The sequence below is a fragment of the Balaenoptera ricei genome, chromosome 15 (assembly GCF_028023285.1).
Source record: "Balaenoptera ricei isolate mBalRic1 chromosome 15, mBalRic1.hap2, whole genome shotgun sequence".
Lineage (NCBI taxonomy): Eukaryota > Metazoa > Chordata > Mammalia > Artiodactyla > Balaenopteridae > Balaenoptera > Balaenoptera ricei.
Genome location: NC_082653.1, coordinates 63,535,191 through 63,552,456, shown reverse-complemented (window position 1 = coordinate 63,552,456; position 17,266 = coordinate 63,535,191). Strand labels below are relative to the sequence as shown.

At 39.1% G+C, this 17,266-nt stretch overlaps 2 protein-coding genes across 5 annotated transcripts in view; both read left to right on the top strand.

Moving 5' to 3' along the window:
• Positions 1 to 16,549, top strand: CEP20 (centrosomal protein 20). 3 transcript variants are annotated; one of them, XM_059897139.1, is made up of 6 exons: positions 1 to 85; positions 3,296 to 3,493; positions 5,794 to 5,878; positions 8,975 to 9,070; positions 9,449 to 9,585; positions 14,649 to 16,549. In XM_059897139.1, the coding sequence occupies exons 1-6, from the start codon at positions 58 to 60 to the stop codon at positions 14,723 to 14,725; spliced, it is 621 nt and encodes a 206-aa protein (XP_059753122.1). In that variant the 5' UTR covers positions 1 to 57; the 3' UTR covers positions 14,726 to 16,549. The 3 variants fall into 3 exon arrangements, with proteins under 3 accessions (XP_059753122.1, XP_059753123.1, XP_059753124.1); XM_059897140.1 differs by lacking the exon at positions 14,649 to 16,549 and adding an exon at positions 10,431 to 10,830; XM_059897141.1 differs by lacking the exon at positions 8,975 to 9,070 and having other exon boundaries at positions 14,649 to 16,548.
• Positions 12,074 to 17,266, top strand: part of MYH11 (myosin heavy chain 11) — a 136,454-nt gene continuing 131,261 nt past the window's right edge. The window contains exons 1-2 of one of the 2 annotated variants that reach the window (XM_059897133.1): positions 12,074 to 12,326; positions 14,649 to 14,757. The gene's annotated coding sequence lies outside the window, so the exon portion shown is untranslated. Of the gene's footprint in view, positions 12,327 to 14,273; positions 14,364 to 14,648; positions 14,758 to 17,266 lie in introns of those variants that run through there. The other variant, XM_059897132.1, reaches the window with a different exon arrangement.

The window sequence follows — 17,266 nt, the reverse complement described above, 5'->3', positions numbered from 1 at the left end:
GGGGCGGAGCTGCGCGTGCGCGCAGCCTAGGCGCGCGCCCCTGGGGGCCGTTGAAAAATGGCGACCGTTGCCGAGCTGAAGGCGGGTGAGTACGAATGGGAAGCTTGCCGGCTGAACTATGTCGGCCTTCAGCCTGTGAAAAGGATGGGACGAAAGGAGGGTGCGCGGAACACTAGTCAGCCTTTTCGGGGGTCGTTCTGTGACTTCAGGGCCTGCGGAGCATCTAGAGGGTGTGGCGGCCGCCGCGCGGGGGCTCTGGGGGGATGTAGTTGCATAGGGGCAATGTTTAAACCGGCTTTGAGCTGGAGGAGGAGTCCCAGGATCCGCAGGTACCTGAGAGGTCTATAGTTCTGCACCTTGGGGGCTCTGGCGCATCTTTCTGGACCTCGACGGGGGCGAGGCCGTGGGCCGGGCCTTTCCCTCCGGGCTGATGATTACAATATCTAAACCACCATTGTTGGTGTTCAGCACAATCCTAAACCATTTGCTTTGCTTATGTCATTGCATCCTTACAACCACCTGCGAGGTGGGTCGCGATTTTCCATTGGGAAAAAGTGGAGGTAGAAAGGTGTCTGGCCTGGCCATTCTTCTGTGTTTTTAGGAAAAGTTCCACAAAGGTTCGAGTCCTTAAGCTGAGGACATTTGTACACCGTTAGTTGTGACGCAGATGTCCAAACAAGTAATAGTAATTATAGTTATTAGTCATCGAGCCTTATGTGTCAGGCACAGCCCAGCCCCTGTGTTACCTAACTGATTCTGTGTATCAACCTTATGCCCATTTCGTACATTAGGAAATTGAGGCGCTGAGAGGTGAAACAGATCGACCAAAGTAATTTAGCTAGAAAGAGGCAGAGTGAGAACCTAGAGATGCTGCACCAGGCCTGCAGGTCTTAGTTACTGAGTGATACTGCTGCCCGGCTAGTAAAACCAGTTCCATTTTTCAGGGAATTTAGGCTCTAAATCAGTGATTCTTAGAGATTTGGTGGGGAGAGTATGATTTGAGAATATGATTCAGGAATTATTGATTTAAATGTATATTTGTGGCCCAGGACTGGTGAACAATCATTAAAAAGGCATACCTCTATCCACAAGGACAGACTTGACATGAATTGGTGAACTCTCTCCCCAGGAAACACATATCACCTGTAATATTGCATGCAACTTCTGAGGATTTAAAGATACTTTGGAATATAAACCAGGTTAAGAAGCTCTTTCCAAAGAAATTGTCATGGTACAGTGTTTTAATAAACATGATAATAGAGGGCAGATCAGGATGATGGAACCCTAGAACTCTCTAGACAAGCAATGTCCTACACAGATGTAGGGAGCCCTTTATGCTTTTCCTGCATTCCTCAGCTCTGAATGTGCTTAGTGTTCAAGAGAAACCCATTGAAAATGCTTGCCAATCAATTATCTTATATGGGCTTTCACCTTTTTAAAGCACTTTCACCTCACATTTTTCCACCTTACTTGGTTCTACCTCTGAGACATAGAACTCATGTTGGAGAAGACAAGTGAGGCAGGAGTTAGTGATCTACCGCTGAGGTAGTGATGAGACATGCTGGGTTTCCTAACTCCAGCTTCATTAATTCTCATTTCTTTGCTGAGTTCGAGGCTGTGCTGTGTGCAAATACAGAGTAATTGGGGGGATAAAATCTCTCCGTCTAATTTCTAAAGATGGAATTGGAGAACAAGGGTTCGGTTATGATCCCAACATAACAAAGCTGTACCTTCCTTTTATGGACCTGTTACACAGTCTGACTGGGTGAGAACTACTCTTAACACACCTGCAAAAAAGGTTGAGGGGATGAATCTAAATATAAGGGCCAAGAAAGGTTAAAGTCTAGTTTGGATTGTATCTCTTTAATCGACAAAAACCTGACTCAGGTTTTTGTTGTTTATCAAAGCTTAAAAAAATTTCATCTCCATGCCTACTTGGATACACTCCCTGGGCTCCCTTTATTTTATTTTATTTTTGGCCGCGTTGGGTCTTCGTTGCTGTGCGCGGGCTTTCTCTAGTTGCGGTCAGCGGGGGCTACTCTTCGTTGCGGTGCGCGGACTTCTCATTGCGATGGCTTCTCTTGTTGCGGTGCGCGGGCTCTAGGCGCGTGGGCTTCAGTACTTGTGGCTCGCGGGCTCTAGATTGCAGGCTCAGTAGTTGTGGCGCACGGGCTTAGTTGCTCCGCGGCATGTGGGATCTTCCCAGACCAGGACTCGAACCCGTGTCCCGTGTGTTGGCAGGCGGATTCTTAACCACTGCGCCACCAGGGAAGTCCCTGGGCTCCCTTTCTGAATTGTCATTATTGTGGTGTACTTATTTATAGCATAATACAGTATTAAACTATATTTATTACACCAGTAGTATACAGCACAGTATTATAATGCCTCTAGGCAGCTCTCTGTTCTAGGCACTACGGGTGAAATGTGTTAATTCTCTGGAGTTGTTATTTAGCTATTAAGGACAACGTGAGGAAAAAAAGGTTCCAGACCACTGCAAGGGATGATGCCAATTCAGCCCTATCCATATTAGTATTTATAGCTAAATCTCATTATCATAACTATTGATATTTGTAATAATGACCCTTGCTTATCAAGAAGTTAGATTACATTCAGCATATACATCCCTGATTCCTTGAGATGGCATTGATAAAGTTACATGTTAGATTTCTAAGTAGGCTTACAATTTCAAAATCTTACTGTTCTAAGGAATTAACTCATAATTGTCTTTAACAAACAAACAAACCCCCTGAACAAAAGCCCACCTTTTTGTTCAGAATGGGCCATTTCCCAAGGGTTCTGGGTATCAGTTTTTATACAAAGGACATGACATAGTCCTTCCTTTTTGGAGTGTACTTGTTATCTTTAATCATCTACTTTCTGGACCAGAGGGTTTTAGTGACATACAGAACCTGTCTGCAGTGACAACCATTCTTGAAAAGATATGAGACACTGGGAGATAAGTTCAGGTCCCAGTAAGCTAAGTATATTTCTCTCCCTATTTTCTTCTTCACTAAAGAATGTGTATCAGGCTGTAACCTCTGACAGTGACGATGTTGGAAGGATAAACTTGCATTTGCTTAAATATATTAAAATAAATCATCGCAACTTAGGAACTTTATTTTTTATTGCAGATGTGGCTTGTGGTAGCTAATGTGATGATTGTTCAGTTTGTCATAGAGTATAGGTTGAAAGTGCGTGTTATGCCATTTACCTTTTAAGCATTTTTCTTCAAAGTTTAGCTAAGAACGACAAAATTTCTTCTGTAACTGAAGCATTAATATTTTATATTTAACAGTTTTAAAGGACACCTTGGAAAAAAGAGGAGTATTAGGGCATTTAAAAGCAAGAATTCGAGCTGAAGTTTTCAATGCCCTTGATGATGAAAGTGAACCTCGACCATCATTGTCTCATGAAAACCTTCTAATTAATGAATTAATTCGGGAGTATTTGGAATTCAACAAATATAAGTATACAGCATCTGTCCTCATAGCAGGTAAGAGGTTATTTATTGTTAGTTACCTGATATGAAATCTGCTTCTTCCCTTCTCCCAATTCTCAGAAAGTGTTTAGCCTAGAAATCTAATTCCATTACCAAACAGTATCATCTGGGACATGACTGGGACATAAAACTCCCACGGGCTCTTTCCATAGCTTGAACAAGTTCTCGTGAGGTTTATTGTATTGTAGGGGAAAATAACTCAATAAACACTTAAACTAGGTGCATACTTTGAAAAATCATAATTCCTGGCACTGACAATAAATACTTGTTTACTGGTATTGAGAGTAAACAGTTCTTTACATTTTACCCTATGTGCTGTCAGTCTTTTTTCTATGTATATGCTTTAAAAACACACATACACACACACACACACACACACAAATACACACACACAGATTTTATATATATTCTTTATTAAAAAATATAAAACATTGGAGATAAAGCCTCAAAATATTGCTACCATGTATTGATCAGGCACTGTATACAAATGTATGTGAAAGCATGATATCTAAAAAGGATTAGATAATCTCTTAGAAATTTCAAATCACTGTGTTGTACACCTGAAACTAATATAATATAATATTGTGAACCAACTATACTTAAATAAAAAAAGAAAGAAGAGATCAACTATACTTCAATAAAAAAAAAGAAAAGGATTAGGAAGGTAAACTCCAAACTCATTCTAGTGATGGGAGGGAGAGAAATAGTATTGGGGGGAGGGAGTCAACAGTTAAAAAGAAATTTACTTTATCTGTTAAATTTTATTTCTTAAGAAAGAAAGCAAAAGAACTGGAAGAATATGCACAGTAGTCAGGATCAGCATTGCCTCTGGGCTGGGGGAGATGAGGCTGGGAGGATGATCAAAACACCTTGCACGTACATAACTTGATTCCCTTGTTCAGGGTGTAATCTGTGCTTTAAGACTGTTTGGTGCCTTGGAGATATGCCTCCTCAAAGAAAAGAGATCATGAAGCGGATTTTGGAAGAGAGAATGGATTCCTTATTTGTGGTGCTGGAACTTTCCATTCGATAGATCTTTTGTTAATATTCTAGATCTTTTATTTAATGTTAACTGAATGTTAATACCTTAACTGAATGAAGACTGATGATTTTTATTGGTTTAAGGATCTTCAATATCAGTATCTTCACTTTCTTCAGTTTGTTATAGATGGCTATATAATACATTAATAATCAGAAAAGAAGAATATGAAAATATCACCAATTAGATGTCTTGGACTTGTGCTTACCTAGAATGGAATATAATGACAATAGTCAAGTTTCTACAGTGTCTTGGCTTTTTTTTAAAAAAAATGAGGTAAAATTAACATATAAGATTCTTTACCATTTTTAGTATATAGTTCTATGGATTTTACCAAATTCATACAGTTGTGTAACTACCACCACAATCACAATCACGATATAGAACGTTTCCATCACCTCAAAAAATTCCCTGTGTCCCTTTGTAGACAACCTCTTCTCCTACCCTCAAACCCCTAGCAACCTCTGATCTGTTGTTTTCTGTACCTATCATTTGCCTTTTCTAGAACGTCATATAAGTGAAACCATGCAGGATGTAGCATTTTGAATCTGCTTCCTTTCACTCAGCATAACACATTTGAGACCATGCTGTTGTTTTTCCCCTCCGAATAGCATTCCATTGTATGGTTGTGTTGATTTATCTATTATCAGTTGATAGACATTGGGGTTGTTTCTAGTTTTTGGCAGTTATGAGTCAAGCTGCTATAAACATTCATTTACAAGGTTTGGCCGAACGTTGTTTTCATGTCTTGGGTAAAGAGCTAAGAGTGGTATTGCTGGGTTGTGTGTGGTAAGTGTATGCTTACCTTTATAAGTGGATGCAGCATTTTGTTCTCCTACCAGCAGAGTATGAGGGTTCCAGTTGCCCTGTATCCTTGCCAGCACTTCATATTAGTGTTCATTGTACTTTTAGATTTATTGCCGCCAAACGGATATCAGCGCTGTCATGTGTTTAGTTTACAGGCTTCTTAGAAAATAGGACTTCTGAAGTCTAGTATATAGAAACAATATTTTCCCAACTCAAAATTGGGAGATTTAAAAAATAAGTTTATGTTAAACTGTATTAAAATATGCATTTAACAAAGTAGCTATTCTGAAAGTCATAAAATCACATACAGTTGCATGTGCCTTGGCGTGTGCCATCATCATTCTTCTAAAATCTGAAAAATGTGTATACCTTGTAAGTGTGGTTTTTATCAAAATCCTATTTACTTTTTACATTAATAAAGATCAGTGTTTTATGATTTTCCCCCCAGAATCTGGTCAACCCATAGTTCCATTGGACAGACAGTTTCTCATCCGTGAACTAAATGCATTTGAAGAATCAAAGGATAATACAATGTAAGAAGTTTTTAAAAAAATAAGTTTTCAGATATTGTTGTATTAGAGTCATAATTGCATAGCAGTGGTTTTATTTCATTTTAATTCAGTAGGTATTTATTTGGGCCCAGTGTGTGTCTAGCACACGTCCACGGTGTGCAGCTGTGAGTAGGTGCTAAGTGCATGTGGTTTCAGAGGACTGAGCACCCCTGCTTCATCCTAAGGGTCATGTCTCTTGGCTTCTTGATCCATCCTTTTGTTTTTTACCTGAGGCTTTGCTCTATCAATTGTTTTCTTCCTCACATTTAACTCTTCCTCCTCACTGCTTCCTTCACTTCAACTTGGGAATGTACTCAAATCTCCCCTCTCCAAAAAAACCTCTTAACTCCTTTTATCACTGAACTTAGTGAAGATCAACCCCCTGCTTTCATTTTGTTATTACCCCCTCTTTTGCCTTCTCTGCATTTAAAATTCTCCCCTCACCGTTTATACTGAAACTATGCTCTTGAAAAAGAGTGACCACTTTCTAGTAGTTTCTTAGTTTTTTTCCTACTTTAGTGTTTCTTAAACTTTTTCTAGAGGATCCCTGAATGGCAGAAAAAATTGTACCTCGGAGGCCTGGGAACATAGATCAAAGCAACTTTCTCCTAGTAAGAAATTTCTTTGAAGTCTTATGTTTTCTCTTTCTAAAAGTTTATTGAATTTTTTCATTCTACTTCATGATATAATTTTTTTACCATTAAAATGTTTTAAATGACATGCCAATTAAATTGAACTCTCCCTCAAATCTTTGTGTAAAATTAGTGTTCTGGGATCATATGCCACCTGTACTTCGTACCAGGCCGCTAGCACTAAGAGTGGGTATATATCTATTTCCAATTTGAGAAGCTCAGCTTTACTTGAGTTTCTGCAGTGTTTTGTAATATTGACAACTCTTCCTTAAAACACTTCTTCTTGTCATTTGTCTTTTATGACCCTTTACTGTCTTGGTTTTTCTGTCTCCCTAATGGTCATCACAGTTTCTTCATTGGCTCCTTTAGGGTTCCTTTAAATTTTGGGCACTCTCCCCCAAGTCTTGTCCTTAACTTTCTTTTCCTCTTGTCCCCCTGCCCACTTTTCTATCTAGTCTTGAGTCTTTAATGATGTCTCCACGCTGGTGACTCTGCTTTAAATCTTACAGAGCTCGTGAGTTATGGACCTACATTTCTGCTGGCATCTCAAACTCCGTGTGTCCAAATATCAAGTCCATTATTTTCATCTCTTCAAGCCCCCCTCGTAGCTTCCTCATAACAGCCATTCAGGTCTTCACCTGAGAGCTTACTTGCACTTCTGGCTCCTTCTCACTTCTCCACAAGTCATTTTGCGAGTCTTATCAATTTGGCCTGTGCAGTAGCGCCTGTCTGTCCTCACGCCCTGCACCGTGCAGTTCAGGAGGCGTCTGTCCCGTTTCTCTCCAGTCACTTTCTTTTCTAACTTGTGTCACGCTGCCAGTAGTTTGCTTTCTGAAAGACACTTATTGCTTTAAAACATTTCCATTGAAAAGTTTTCAGATTTTAAAAAGTAATGTGGTCCATATATGGTGTAGGGTCCAGTGGAAGTCTGAGGTAGCACTAATAGTCACATTAATATTTTTCAGTGAAACTTAAGAATTTTCACAAAAAGTAGGATAAAGTGTATAATAACCTTATGTTAGGTCAAGCCATGCCACCAAATGAGTTTGTGCCAAATTTATGAAGAAAATTAGTTTTCAGAGTGTTTGTTTTTCAAAATTGCAAATAAGGCATTGTGAAGCTGTACTTTAAAAACAATTATCTCTTTTTTAAGTAGGATTTTTGAAAAAAGAAACCTTAATATTCATGAAGCTGCAGGTTAAATGTGGTAGTTTTATATTTTCTAATATGTCTTAAAAATTTTAAATCTTAGGTAAATTTTATTGTAAATTTGGAAAACAGAATTTTTTTAATTTAAAAATCTTTGACCAGTTAACACTTCAGGAAACAATGGTTTAAAGTAGACAGAGAGACCTATTTTATATTCCTGTATGAAGCTTTTATAAGAGCTGAGGCATCTTATTAAATAGAGAAACTCACTCTCTTGGTTTCTTTGTGGTATGGAAAAATTGCTTTTGTGTGTAGTTGGTTATTTATTGCTGTATAACAGATTACCCCAGAAGTTGGTGGTTTAAAACAACAGACATTTATTATCAGTGGAGAGGAATCTGGGCGTGGCTTCTGTGGCTAGTCTCACTCATGAGATTGCAGTTAAGATGTTGGCCGGGGATGCAGTCATCTGAAGGTTTGGCTGGAGCTGGAGGATCCGTTTCCATGTGACATATTCACATGGCTGCTTGTCGGAGGCCTCAGTTCTTCACTACATGTACCTTTCCATGGGACAGCTTGAGTGTCCTCATGACGTGGCAACTGACTTACCCCAGAGAGAGTGACCAAGAGAGAAGGCAAGGAGGAGGCCACAATGCCGTTTATGACCTAGACTCTGAAGTTGCAAGTGCTGTCACTTAGTGCCTTACTCAGTTCCTGAGAAGTGAGTTCAGCTCACACTCAAGAGGAGAGCAGTTAGACTCCACCTTTTGAAGGGAAAGGATGTCATACTTTGAACCATCACACCTGCTAATAAGTAGATAGATTATCTCAAAAAGACAATCCATTAAATTGATATTTTCAACTGTGATATTGTAAACAAGGGAAAACCACTCTTTATTGTCATCAGAGCAGCCTCCATTGGTGCAAGGGCACTAATGTAAATCTCCAGGCAGCATGCTGTAAGGAAAAGAATATGGGACTTGGGGTTCAAATGTAAAGTTTGTTGACTGTCTAAGCAATCTCTAGCAAATCCTCAGTGAGCTCTGGTTTTCTCATTTCTAAATTGGAGGTGATGATTATGACATCACAAGGTGGGGATAAAATGAAGGGAGAGAAGAGTGTTTTGTAAACTGTAAAGTAGCTTTTAAAATATTAGTTCTTACCCGACTCCTGTATAGCTTGCATTTATATACCATTTAATATGTGCCAGGCATGGTTCTAAGCACTTGACATTTATTAACTCATTTCGTCCATAACTGCCCTATGAGGTAGAGACTATGCTTATCCTCATTTATAGAGGAAGAAACATTTATGAGGCTGGGGACGTTAAGAATCTTGCTGAGGTCAAGTGGCAGGACCAGGATTTGAACCCAGGCAAGGATTTATTAATCCAGTAAGTATATATTGAATAGTTGTTTTGTATCAGACCATGTTAGGTAGTGGGAAATCTCATACTGGACTTCGGAGTTTAAAAAAAAAAAAGCTGATTCCTGTGCATTGATTGAAATTGTATTTCAGCTTAGGTGAGGTTTAACTTGTTAACGTGTTTTCTCTGGATTTTAAAATTGTCTTTAGAGTTAAATGGTACACTTAAATTTGAAAAAGCATGAACAGTTTGCAATTTGGATGATAACCATGCATCTTTTTTCTTTTAAGTCTGGTGAATTACTTGGCTGTTTTCGTGTCAGAGGCTACCTTTTAAAGAGTAGATATTTTTAAGCATTTCCTATTTATTCAAATTGAATTGATTTTGATTTTCTTCCTGCTATAGACCTCTTTTGTATGGAATTTTAGCTCATTTCTTGCATGGAACTAAGGATGACATCCAAAATACATTTCTGAAAGGGTCTTCACTTCAGCCTCCAAGCCCAAATCTTGGCAGACAACCTAATGGAAGAAAGCAAATGGGTATGAGTTTTCTGAGACTTATCATTTAGCTATCAGCAAGTATATTTTCTTCCTATCTGTTTTTATCTTTGGAACAGTTTTTCCTAAGATTTTGAGTCAAAGTTTAATTCCATTTATATCCAGTATAGTTAGCCTGTGTTATTTATACTCAGAAAAACAATGCTTTTCAGAAGGAGAATCTTGCGAGGGGTGGGGAGATGACTAGACAAAATTCTTAGATATAATTTCTATAAAGAAGTGTTGAAAAACTTGATTTTTACATAGATTTGTACTCTTTGGAGTAGCTTAGATCCTTAGCATACTGAAGAAAGAGCTTTTTATCACATTATCAATTTTTTTCCCTCTAAGACTGAAAAAAGGCAAGATTGCTGAATATAGATAGAGCAGTCAGAGGTTTATGTGTTGTCCTTTGCATTTTCAGGATTTTTTTTGAGGGGGTGGGGGGAATACTCTTTGTGGTAGCGTTGTAGTTATCTATAAATAAATTCTTAGGAGAATAGCTCATATTTCTTTTAAGAATGCTCACTCTTCCAATGAGGTTTCAGTTGTTTTGATTATATCAGCAATAGGACCTCAATTTGATAATCTAAGTTGAATGGTTTATAGCTCAGTGTTTCCAACTATGGTTGAGAGTTGATCTCTCTTTTTAAGGATAGTCATAGGTGGGGCTCAGGCAGCTGATTATCAGAACAAATATAAATCTTTTTTCTTGAACCTGCACCCTTGGCAGTGAAAGCATGGAGTCCTAACCACTGGACCGCCAGGGAGTTCCCAGAACAAATATAAATCTTGACTGTTGAAATAAACTTTTAAGAAACATCTAAAGTGCAAATTGTCTTTTGCAGTTTTCCTGAACTGCCATGAGCAATATTGATCATGTTGGGCTTCCCTGGTGGCACAGTGGTTAAGAATCCACCTGCCAATGCAGGGAACACAAGTTCGAGCCCCGGTCCGGGAAGATCCCACATGCCGCAGAGCAACTAAGCCCGTGCACCACAACTACTGAGCCTGCACTCTAGAGCTCGCGAGCCACAAATACTGAGCCCACGTGTCACAACTACTGAAGCCTGCGTGCCTAGAGCCCGTGCTCTGCAACGGGAGAAGCCACCACATGAGAAGCCTGTGCACCTCAATGAAGAGTAGCCCCCACTCGCCGCAACTAGAGAAAGCCCGCGAACAGCAACGAGGACCCAACACAGCCAAAAATAAATAAATAAAAAATAAATAAATTTTTTGAAAAAGAAAGTAATGGCCTTTTGAGATAATTGTGAATATTTAAAAAAATATATTGATCATGTTAAATACTTACTCTGTCTCTTAAGATCTGAAAGCAAAATATTTGTGAATCAGGGTGATCTCTTGGAGGTTAGTTTTGACTTTACTAGGAGTTATCCTTCTATATATCTTAGAATTCTAAGTCCATGGAACATTGGAAAAGAAATCATTCCCATCTACTTACTTTACAGTTGAGAAAACCAAGACTAAGAGGTTCATTGACTCATCGAAAGCCTGTAGCTGATCATTTTTAGCAGAGTCAGCACCCTTGATTGCCATTCCTGTACACTTTCCAGTTAAAGAATATGGAGAAGTTTTCTTAGTTCCTTTTTCAAGTATTGGTAAGGAACTGTCATTATTGCCTACTATTTGGCAAGAACTTAAAAAACAAAACAAAACACATGGTACAAGAGTAGATCTCTAAACATCAGTAGTATAATGTGAAATTCCCTCTAACCTCCTCCCTCCTTGCCTCTCCCTAATGCCTTGATTTCCCTCCCCTCCACAGAAGGTAGTGCTGTTAGCAGCTTGGTGGGTGTCCTTCAGGAGTCATTTCTACGTATTTAAATTTATATACACTGTTCCTGTACATATTATCCTACAGTTTGCTTTTTTCACTTGTTTTATCAATTTATGTAGATCTGCTTCTACTACCTTTCTGTAGTATTCCATAGTACTATTGCTAATCAATAGTACTATTTACTGATCTACTTTTGTTTTTGTTTGTTTTTTGTTTTTGGCTGTGTTGGGTCTTCGTTGATGCTCGTGGGCTTTCTCTAGTTGTGGTGAGCGGGGGCTACTCTTAGTTGCGTTGTGTGGGCTTCTCACTGTGGTGTTTTCTCTTGTTGTAGAGCACGGGCTGTAGGCGTGTGGGCTTCAGTAGTTCCGGCACGCGGGCCCCAGAGCGCTCGGGCTTCAGTGGTTGTGGCTCACAGGCTCTAGAGCGCAGGCTCAGTAGTTGTGGCGCACAGGCTTAGTTGCTCCACGGCATGTGGGATCTTCCCGGACCAGGGATTGAACCCGTGTCCCTTGCGTTGGCAGGTGGATTGTTAACCACAGCACCACCAGGGAAGTCCTACTTTTGTATGTTTTAAATTTTTTGCTTTTACAGTATTGCAGGGTAGCATTAGTATTTTTCTTATGTGGATGCCTAGAAGTAGAATTGCTGGTTCAAAACATATGCATATTAAAAAATGTCGGGCTTCCCTGGTGGCGCAGTGGTTGAGAGTCTGCCTGCCAATGCAAGGGACGTGGGTTCGAGCCCTGGTCTGGGAAGATCCCACATGCCACGGAGCAACTAGGCCAGTGAGCCACAACTACTGAGCCTGTGCGTCTGGAGCCTGTGCTCCGCAACGAGAGGCCGCGACGGTGAGAGGCCCGTGCACCGCGATGAAGAGTGGCCCCCGCTCGCTGCAACTAGAGAAAGCCCTGGCACAGAAACGAAGACCCAGCACAGCCAAAAATAAGTAAATAAATAAATAAATTAATTAATTAATTAATTTAAAAAAGGAAAAAAAAAGCATTAGATGGAAATCTATAAAAAAAATAAATTAAAAATGTAGTAGATATTGTTTAATTTCCCTCCAAAAAGGCTTTACCACTTTACATACTTGCCAAGAATATATGATAATGCCAGTTTCTCTTTAATTGTCACCAGTGGATATTGTACACATTAACACGTGTTAACACAGCAAACCCATGACATTGGTATTTTTAGTTCCAGTTGGGTGAGTGGGGGCAGGGTGTGCTAGAGAGGATGCAAGAGTCCTTGGATTACCTTGGCTCCTGTCTGTATAAAGTGCCAGAGACATCAAAGATTCGAGTTCAGGTCACCAAAGCTTTGGGTACCTATTCTGTGGAAGACTCAGAAAGGAGAACGAGTGCACTAATAGGAGAACAGTGATATTGCAAATTATTTTTCTTGATCATCAAAAATGTTACTGGCACAACAGGGACCTCGTTGTGCAATGAATTGTGAAGAATTGTTAGCCCCAAATTGCATTATGTTTCAGTAATACATTTAGGCATTCCATTTACTTTCTCAACTCCAGCTTATTGTGTGAATGATACATAAGTTTTATTTGACAACATTGAGAAATTATAAAGGTATTAAAATAATTATTCTTCAGATTATATACCTTCTATCTACACAAAGTCATCCAGCTGAAATATAAAACACTAGAATTAAATTCTCTTTTATTTGAAGATAAGTCCAAAGCCTGCCATCATGAAAGCACTTCCTTTATTAAAGCTTTCAAAGTACAAAAAAAAATGAAGAGGGTTTATATAACAGGCACTCTCACCTTTGAAATGGTAGCCAGTTCATTAATGCTGCTGATGTTAGTGCTTGTAATATTGAAAGCAAGGTAGTTTTTGCTATAAATAAAAGCCCAGATATTTTATAATAGAGAAAATCATTATCAGCTCAACATTATTGCACATCTATGAAGTACATGAGTGACATACTTCACTCTTTTATAACACTTTTCTAGAAAACCTAAAATGGTTTTGCCCTAAGGATGTTGTTGATCTTGTTCTTCCAGCAAAGTTGCCTAACACTGAGGGGGATGAATTTTCCAGACCTGTGGTAGTGTTAGCACTCTGCACTGCCTCTGAGGATGAGGACTGCTCTGGACTAGCAAGACTGTGTGTACATCACCTTGTCCTCAGAATTAGCAAATCTAGTGTGCATTTTTGGTGCTACAATTGCATATTTCTAACAACTTGTCTAAATTTGTATTTTTTTGTCTCCTGTTATCAAAATGGTCATTAAAAAGGTTTTGTTTTTTTACTTGTAGAGAGTGTTTGGGGAATTGGGGGTTAGGGTTGGGGGGGTTCATGTTTTCTTAGAAATTTAGTTTGTGCATCGCATTTTTTTTTTTGGCTGCGCTGGGTCTTCATTGTGGTGCGTGGGCTCTCTAGTTGTGGCACACAGGCTTAGTTGCCCCGTGGCATGTGGGATCTTAGTTCCCTGGTTGGGATCTTAGTTCCCCGACCAGGGATCGAACCCATGTCCCCTGCATTGGAAGGTGGATTCTTAACCACTGGACCACCAGGGAAGTCCCTGTGCGTTGCATTTTTGTCGCATTTGGATGTTAAGTCTCTTTAGGTTCTTTTAATAGAGAATACTTCTGCCTGCTACCCTCTCCCCCAGGACAAAAGAAATGGATCAGACATAACTAGGGCCCTTTCTTTACTATTCTGGAGCACAGTGTGTGGTCACAGGGGCTCTGGGCTTCTCTGAACCTGCATGGAACTTTCTTGTTTTGTTTTTGGCTGAAGAACATTTTCTACAGTTTCTCGGAGGATTTTTGGATTTTGGTAGGAAGTTGTAAACCATGCTAGTTTTCTTCTTGCCGCAAGAGGGTGCTGCTGGGAGGATTTCTATTTGAAGAAAAGTTTTTTGTTTTTGTTTTTTTTCTTTTTAGTTGAGCTTTGGCATCCCTCAAAATACGAATTGAATACACAGTCCTTTCTTGTGAATTCCATTCCTTACATACAGTGTAAGTTTGTAAGTACTTACCCATGGGTTTACTCCAGGGTGTACTCTATTCACTTAAAAAAAAAAATAGGAAACACTTTTGAATAATTAGAGTGAGTCCCTAGTACTAAACATTTCTGATTTCTTCAATAGTGTTTAAAAAAAACCTTTTTTAAAATTGTCCTAAGCCATCTAAGGAACTCACACAATATTAAATATATAACATCCTATAATATATGTAGATAAGTTTGCCTGCTGCCCATTTTTGCTTGGGATGAGTACTGACCTTTGCTTCTGTTCATTGCAGAGGACCACCTACAGAAGGAGCAGGGCAGGCGCGCTAACACTGAAAACCTGCACGCTTCTCCCGCAATGAAGAGATGACATTTCCATTTGGAGCGTTTTTTTCTAAACTTGTATGTATTAAATAACTTATTTATTCTCCTAATGTTACCAGAATTCATCACTAGTATTTGTACTTTGTGGAAATGTGAGTTTCTGCAAAACCTTTAGCCCCTTGTGTTTTACTGCATTTGTGAATAAAAGCTAACTCTGTCATCTAGCTTACCAGATTTGACTTGAAAGAAAATGTGTTGCTTTTAGGAAGCTTTTAAAGGCCCCTAAATTTTTGAGAAATGAAAGGGTTTTTTTAGTACCCTATAAATTCTTCTAAAAAAGTAATCAGGTCTTTATAGCCATATGCTCTGTTCTTTTTTTGGCTGTACCACATGGCTTGCGGGATCTTAGTTCCCCAAACAGGGATTGAACCCAGGCCCCGGCAGTGAAAGCGCTGAGTCCTAACCACTGGAGTGCCAGGGAATTCCCTGCTCTGTTCTTTACCATGGCACATTAATTAAATTTCCTTCAGGCTGGAATTATGTGGATTTATAGGAAAATTCATTCATGTTTAAAAAAGAAAAATTTAAAAGAACACCAAAACCAGAAAAAACTATAATTCCTATAAAGTTTGATTGTTTTGTGGGGTGGAACTAGCTATTTTTCAGATAACCATTTATAATTAGGTTTAAATATCTGAATTACTACCCAAATTTGAACTTTAAAACTTGGTAACGATGTACTTCTTCTTTACGTAGACAGTTTGGCTTCTCCTAGAAGATTTAATTAAAAGGTGTGTGGGGGGGAATAATTCTTTTAATTCTGCTCTAAGTAAAACAAAGAGTTTATTACGTGAAGAATGTGGAATAAACATGAAGAGACAGGCTTTATGAGAAATACCAGAAAGTACCTTTTAAAAGATGGCATTGTTTAACCTCCATGTGGCCTTCAGCTGTGCAATTACAAGATGAGCTATGAAAGGGCCAACCCTTACTTGTATGGGCTCTGAGTGTCTTATTAAATGGCGATTTTTATTCTTGGGGTAGAAAAATAGTAAGAGCTCTTATAATGCCATCTCTAAAATGCTACTTTGATATTTATTGACATTTTTATAATGTGGAGTCTTCAGACTGATTTCACTGAAAACAACAAACTATTATAGTAGACGCCTGATTGGCACAAATCATAAGGTGTATTCAGAACAAAACTGCATGGGTGCCTGTACACTGACAACATTTAGCTTAAACATTTTCCACAGGGAAGGTGATAAGGGCTGTAGTTGACAGAATTGGCGTTCTTTTCAGGGTATAGATTCTGTGCTACTTTTGGAAATTATTGAAACTTGATTTTATTTTTGGTGCTAGTCAGGGTTCAGTCCTTACAGATTAACCAAGAATTTTTATCTGAATGCAGAAAATTATTAAAGAAATTGCCTTAAACCATACTTTACAAGTCAAAGGATTTTGAGAGGCCCTGTTGGTGGGCTAAAATTACATATACAGATGTAGAAGTATTATAAGGGCTCATTTCCATTTTTTAAGTGAAATCTATAGTACCTGATTACAATTATGAATTCCATTGTATTGTATGCGGAGTATAAATATCTGAATTCTTCTCAGAGGATTTAGTTTACATGCAGGGTTGTTGGCAGTGGACACTGTTTACCTCAGGAATTGCAATCATGCAGGACTAGGTTAAGAAAAAATGCTGGAGTTTGTCATTTTGGATACTGATATAAAATCATCAAAATAGAAGCTAAACAGAATTGTCACATGTAGTCTATAGCGCATTTGTATGCATTATTCTATAACTGGTTTGTACCTAGGCAACTTTTATACTTTCAGTGTATCATTTAATAAAAAAAAAAAAAATTTAAGCAACTCACCTTTGTGCAAAGGGCGTTCCTCTGACTGTTCTGTCATCAAGAGATGTCCACTGGAACCAGAAGAAGGCTTGGCGATGGCTCCCTAGGCCTTCATTCGGGATCTCCAGGAACCTAGTTGTTGGAGGAAGCAGAGTAAGGTTGAGGGTACTTGGCATCAGCCATATCACCCTGGGACGATTCTTCTTCATAGGGTGGCAGTGGTAGGGGCTGGAGGTGTTATTCTCTGAGGGGACAGTATCATAATCTGTGGGGCCACATATGGCTTGAAAAAGTGCATTTAGTACTATTATTATTTTTGGCCATGCCACGTGCCTTGTGGAATCTTAGTTCCCTGACCAGCGATTGAACCCGGGCCCTGGCAGTGAATGCTCCGAGTCCTAACCACTGGACCGCCAAGGAATTCCCATATGTTCTAGTAGTTTAAATAGGTTCCTGAGCTGAGACACTTAAATTCAAGGAAGGAAAAGACAAAAATAAACATAGAGGACCCATCAAACTCTTCTCATGAACTCATCAACTAAATTAGTACATCACTGCTGGTGGTTTTCATGAGGTTGTTGGGAGAAGTTATCCTCCAGACACGCAGGAGAAGTTTTAGGAGAAAACTTATACAAAAATAGGATGGGAATTGGACTTGAAGAGGGATTTAGGAAAAGTAGACATTTAAAACTTTGGCAATGTAAAAACTCATAGCAAGAGCAGAG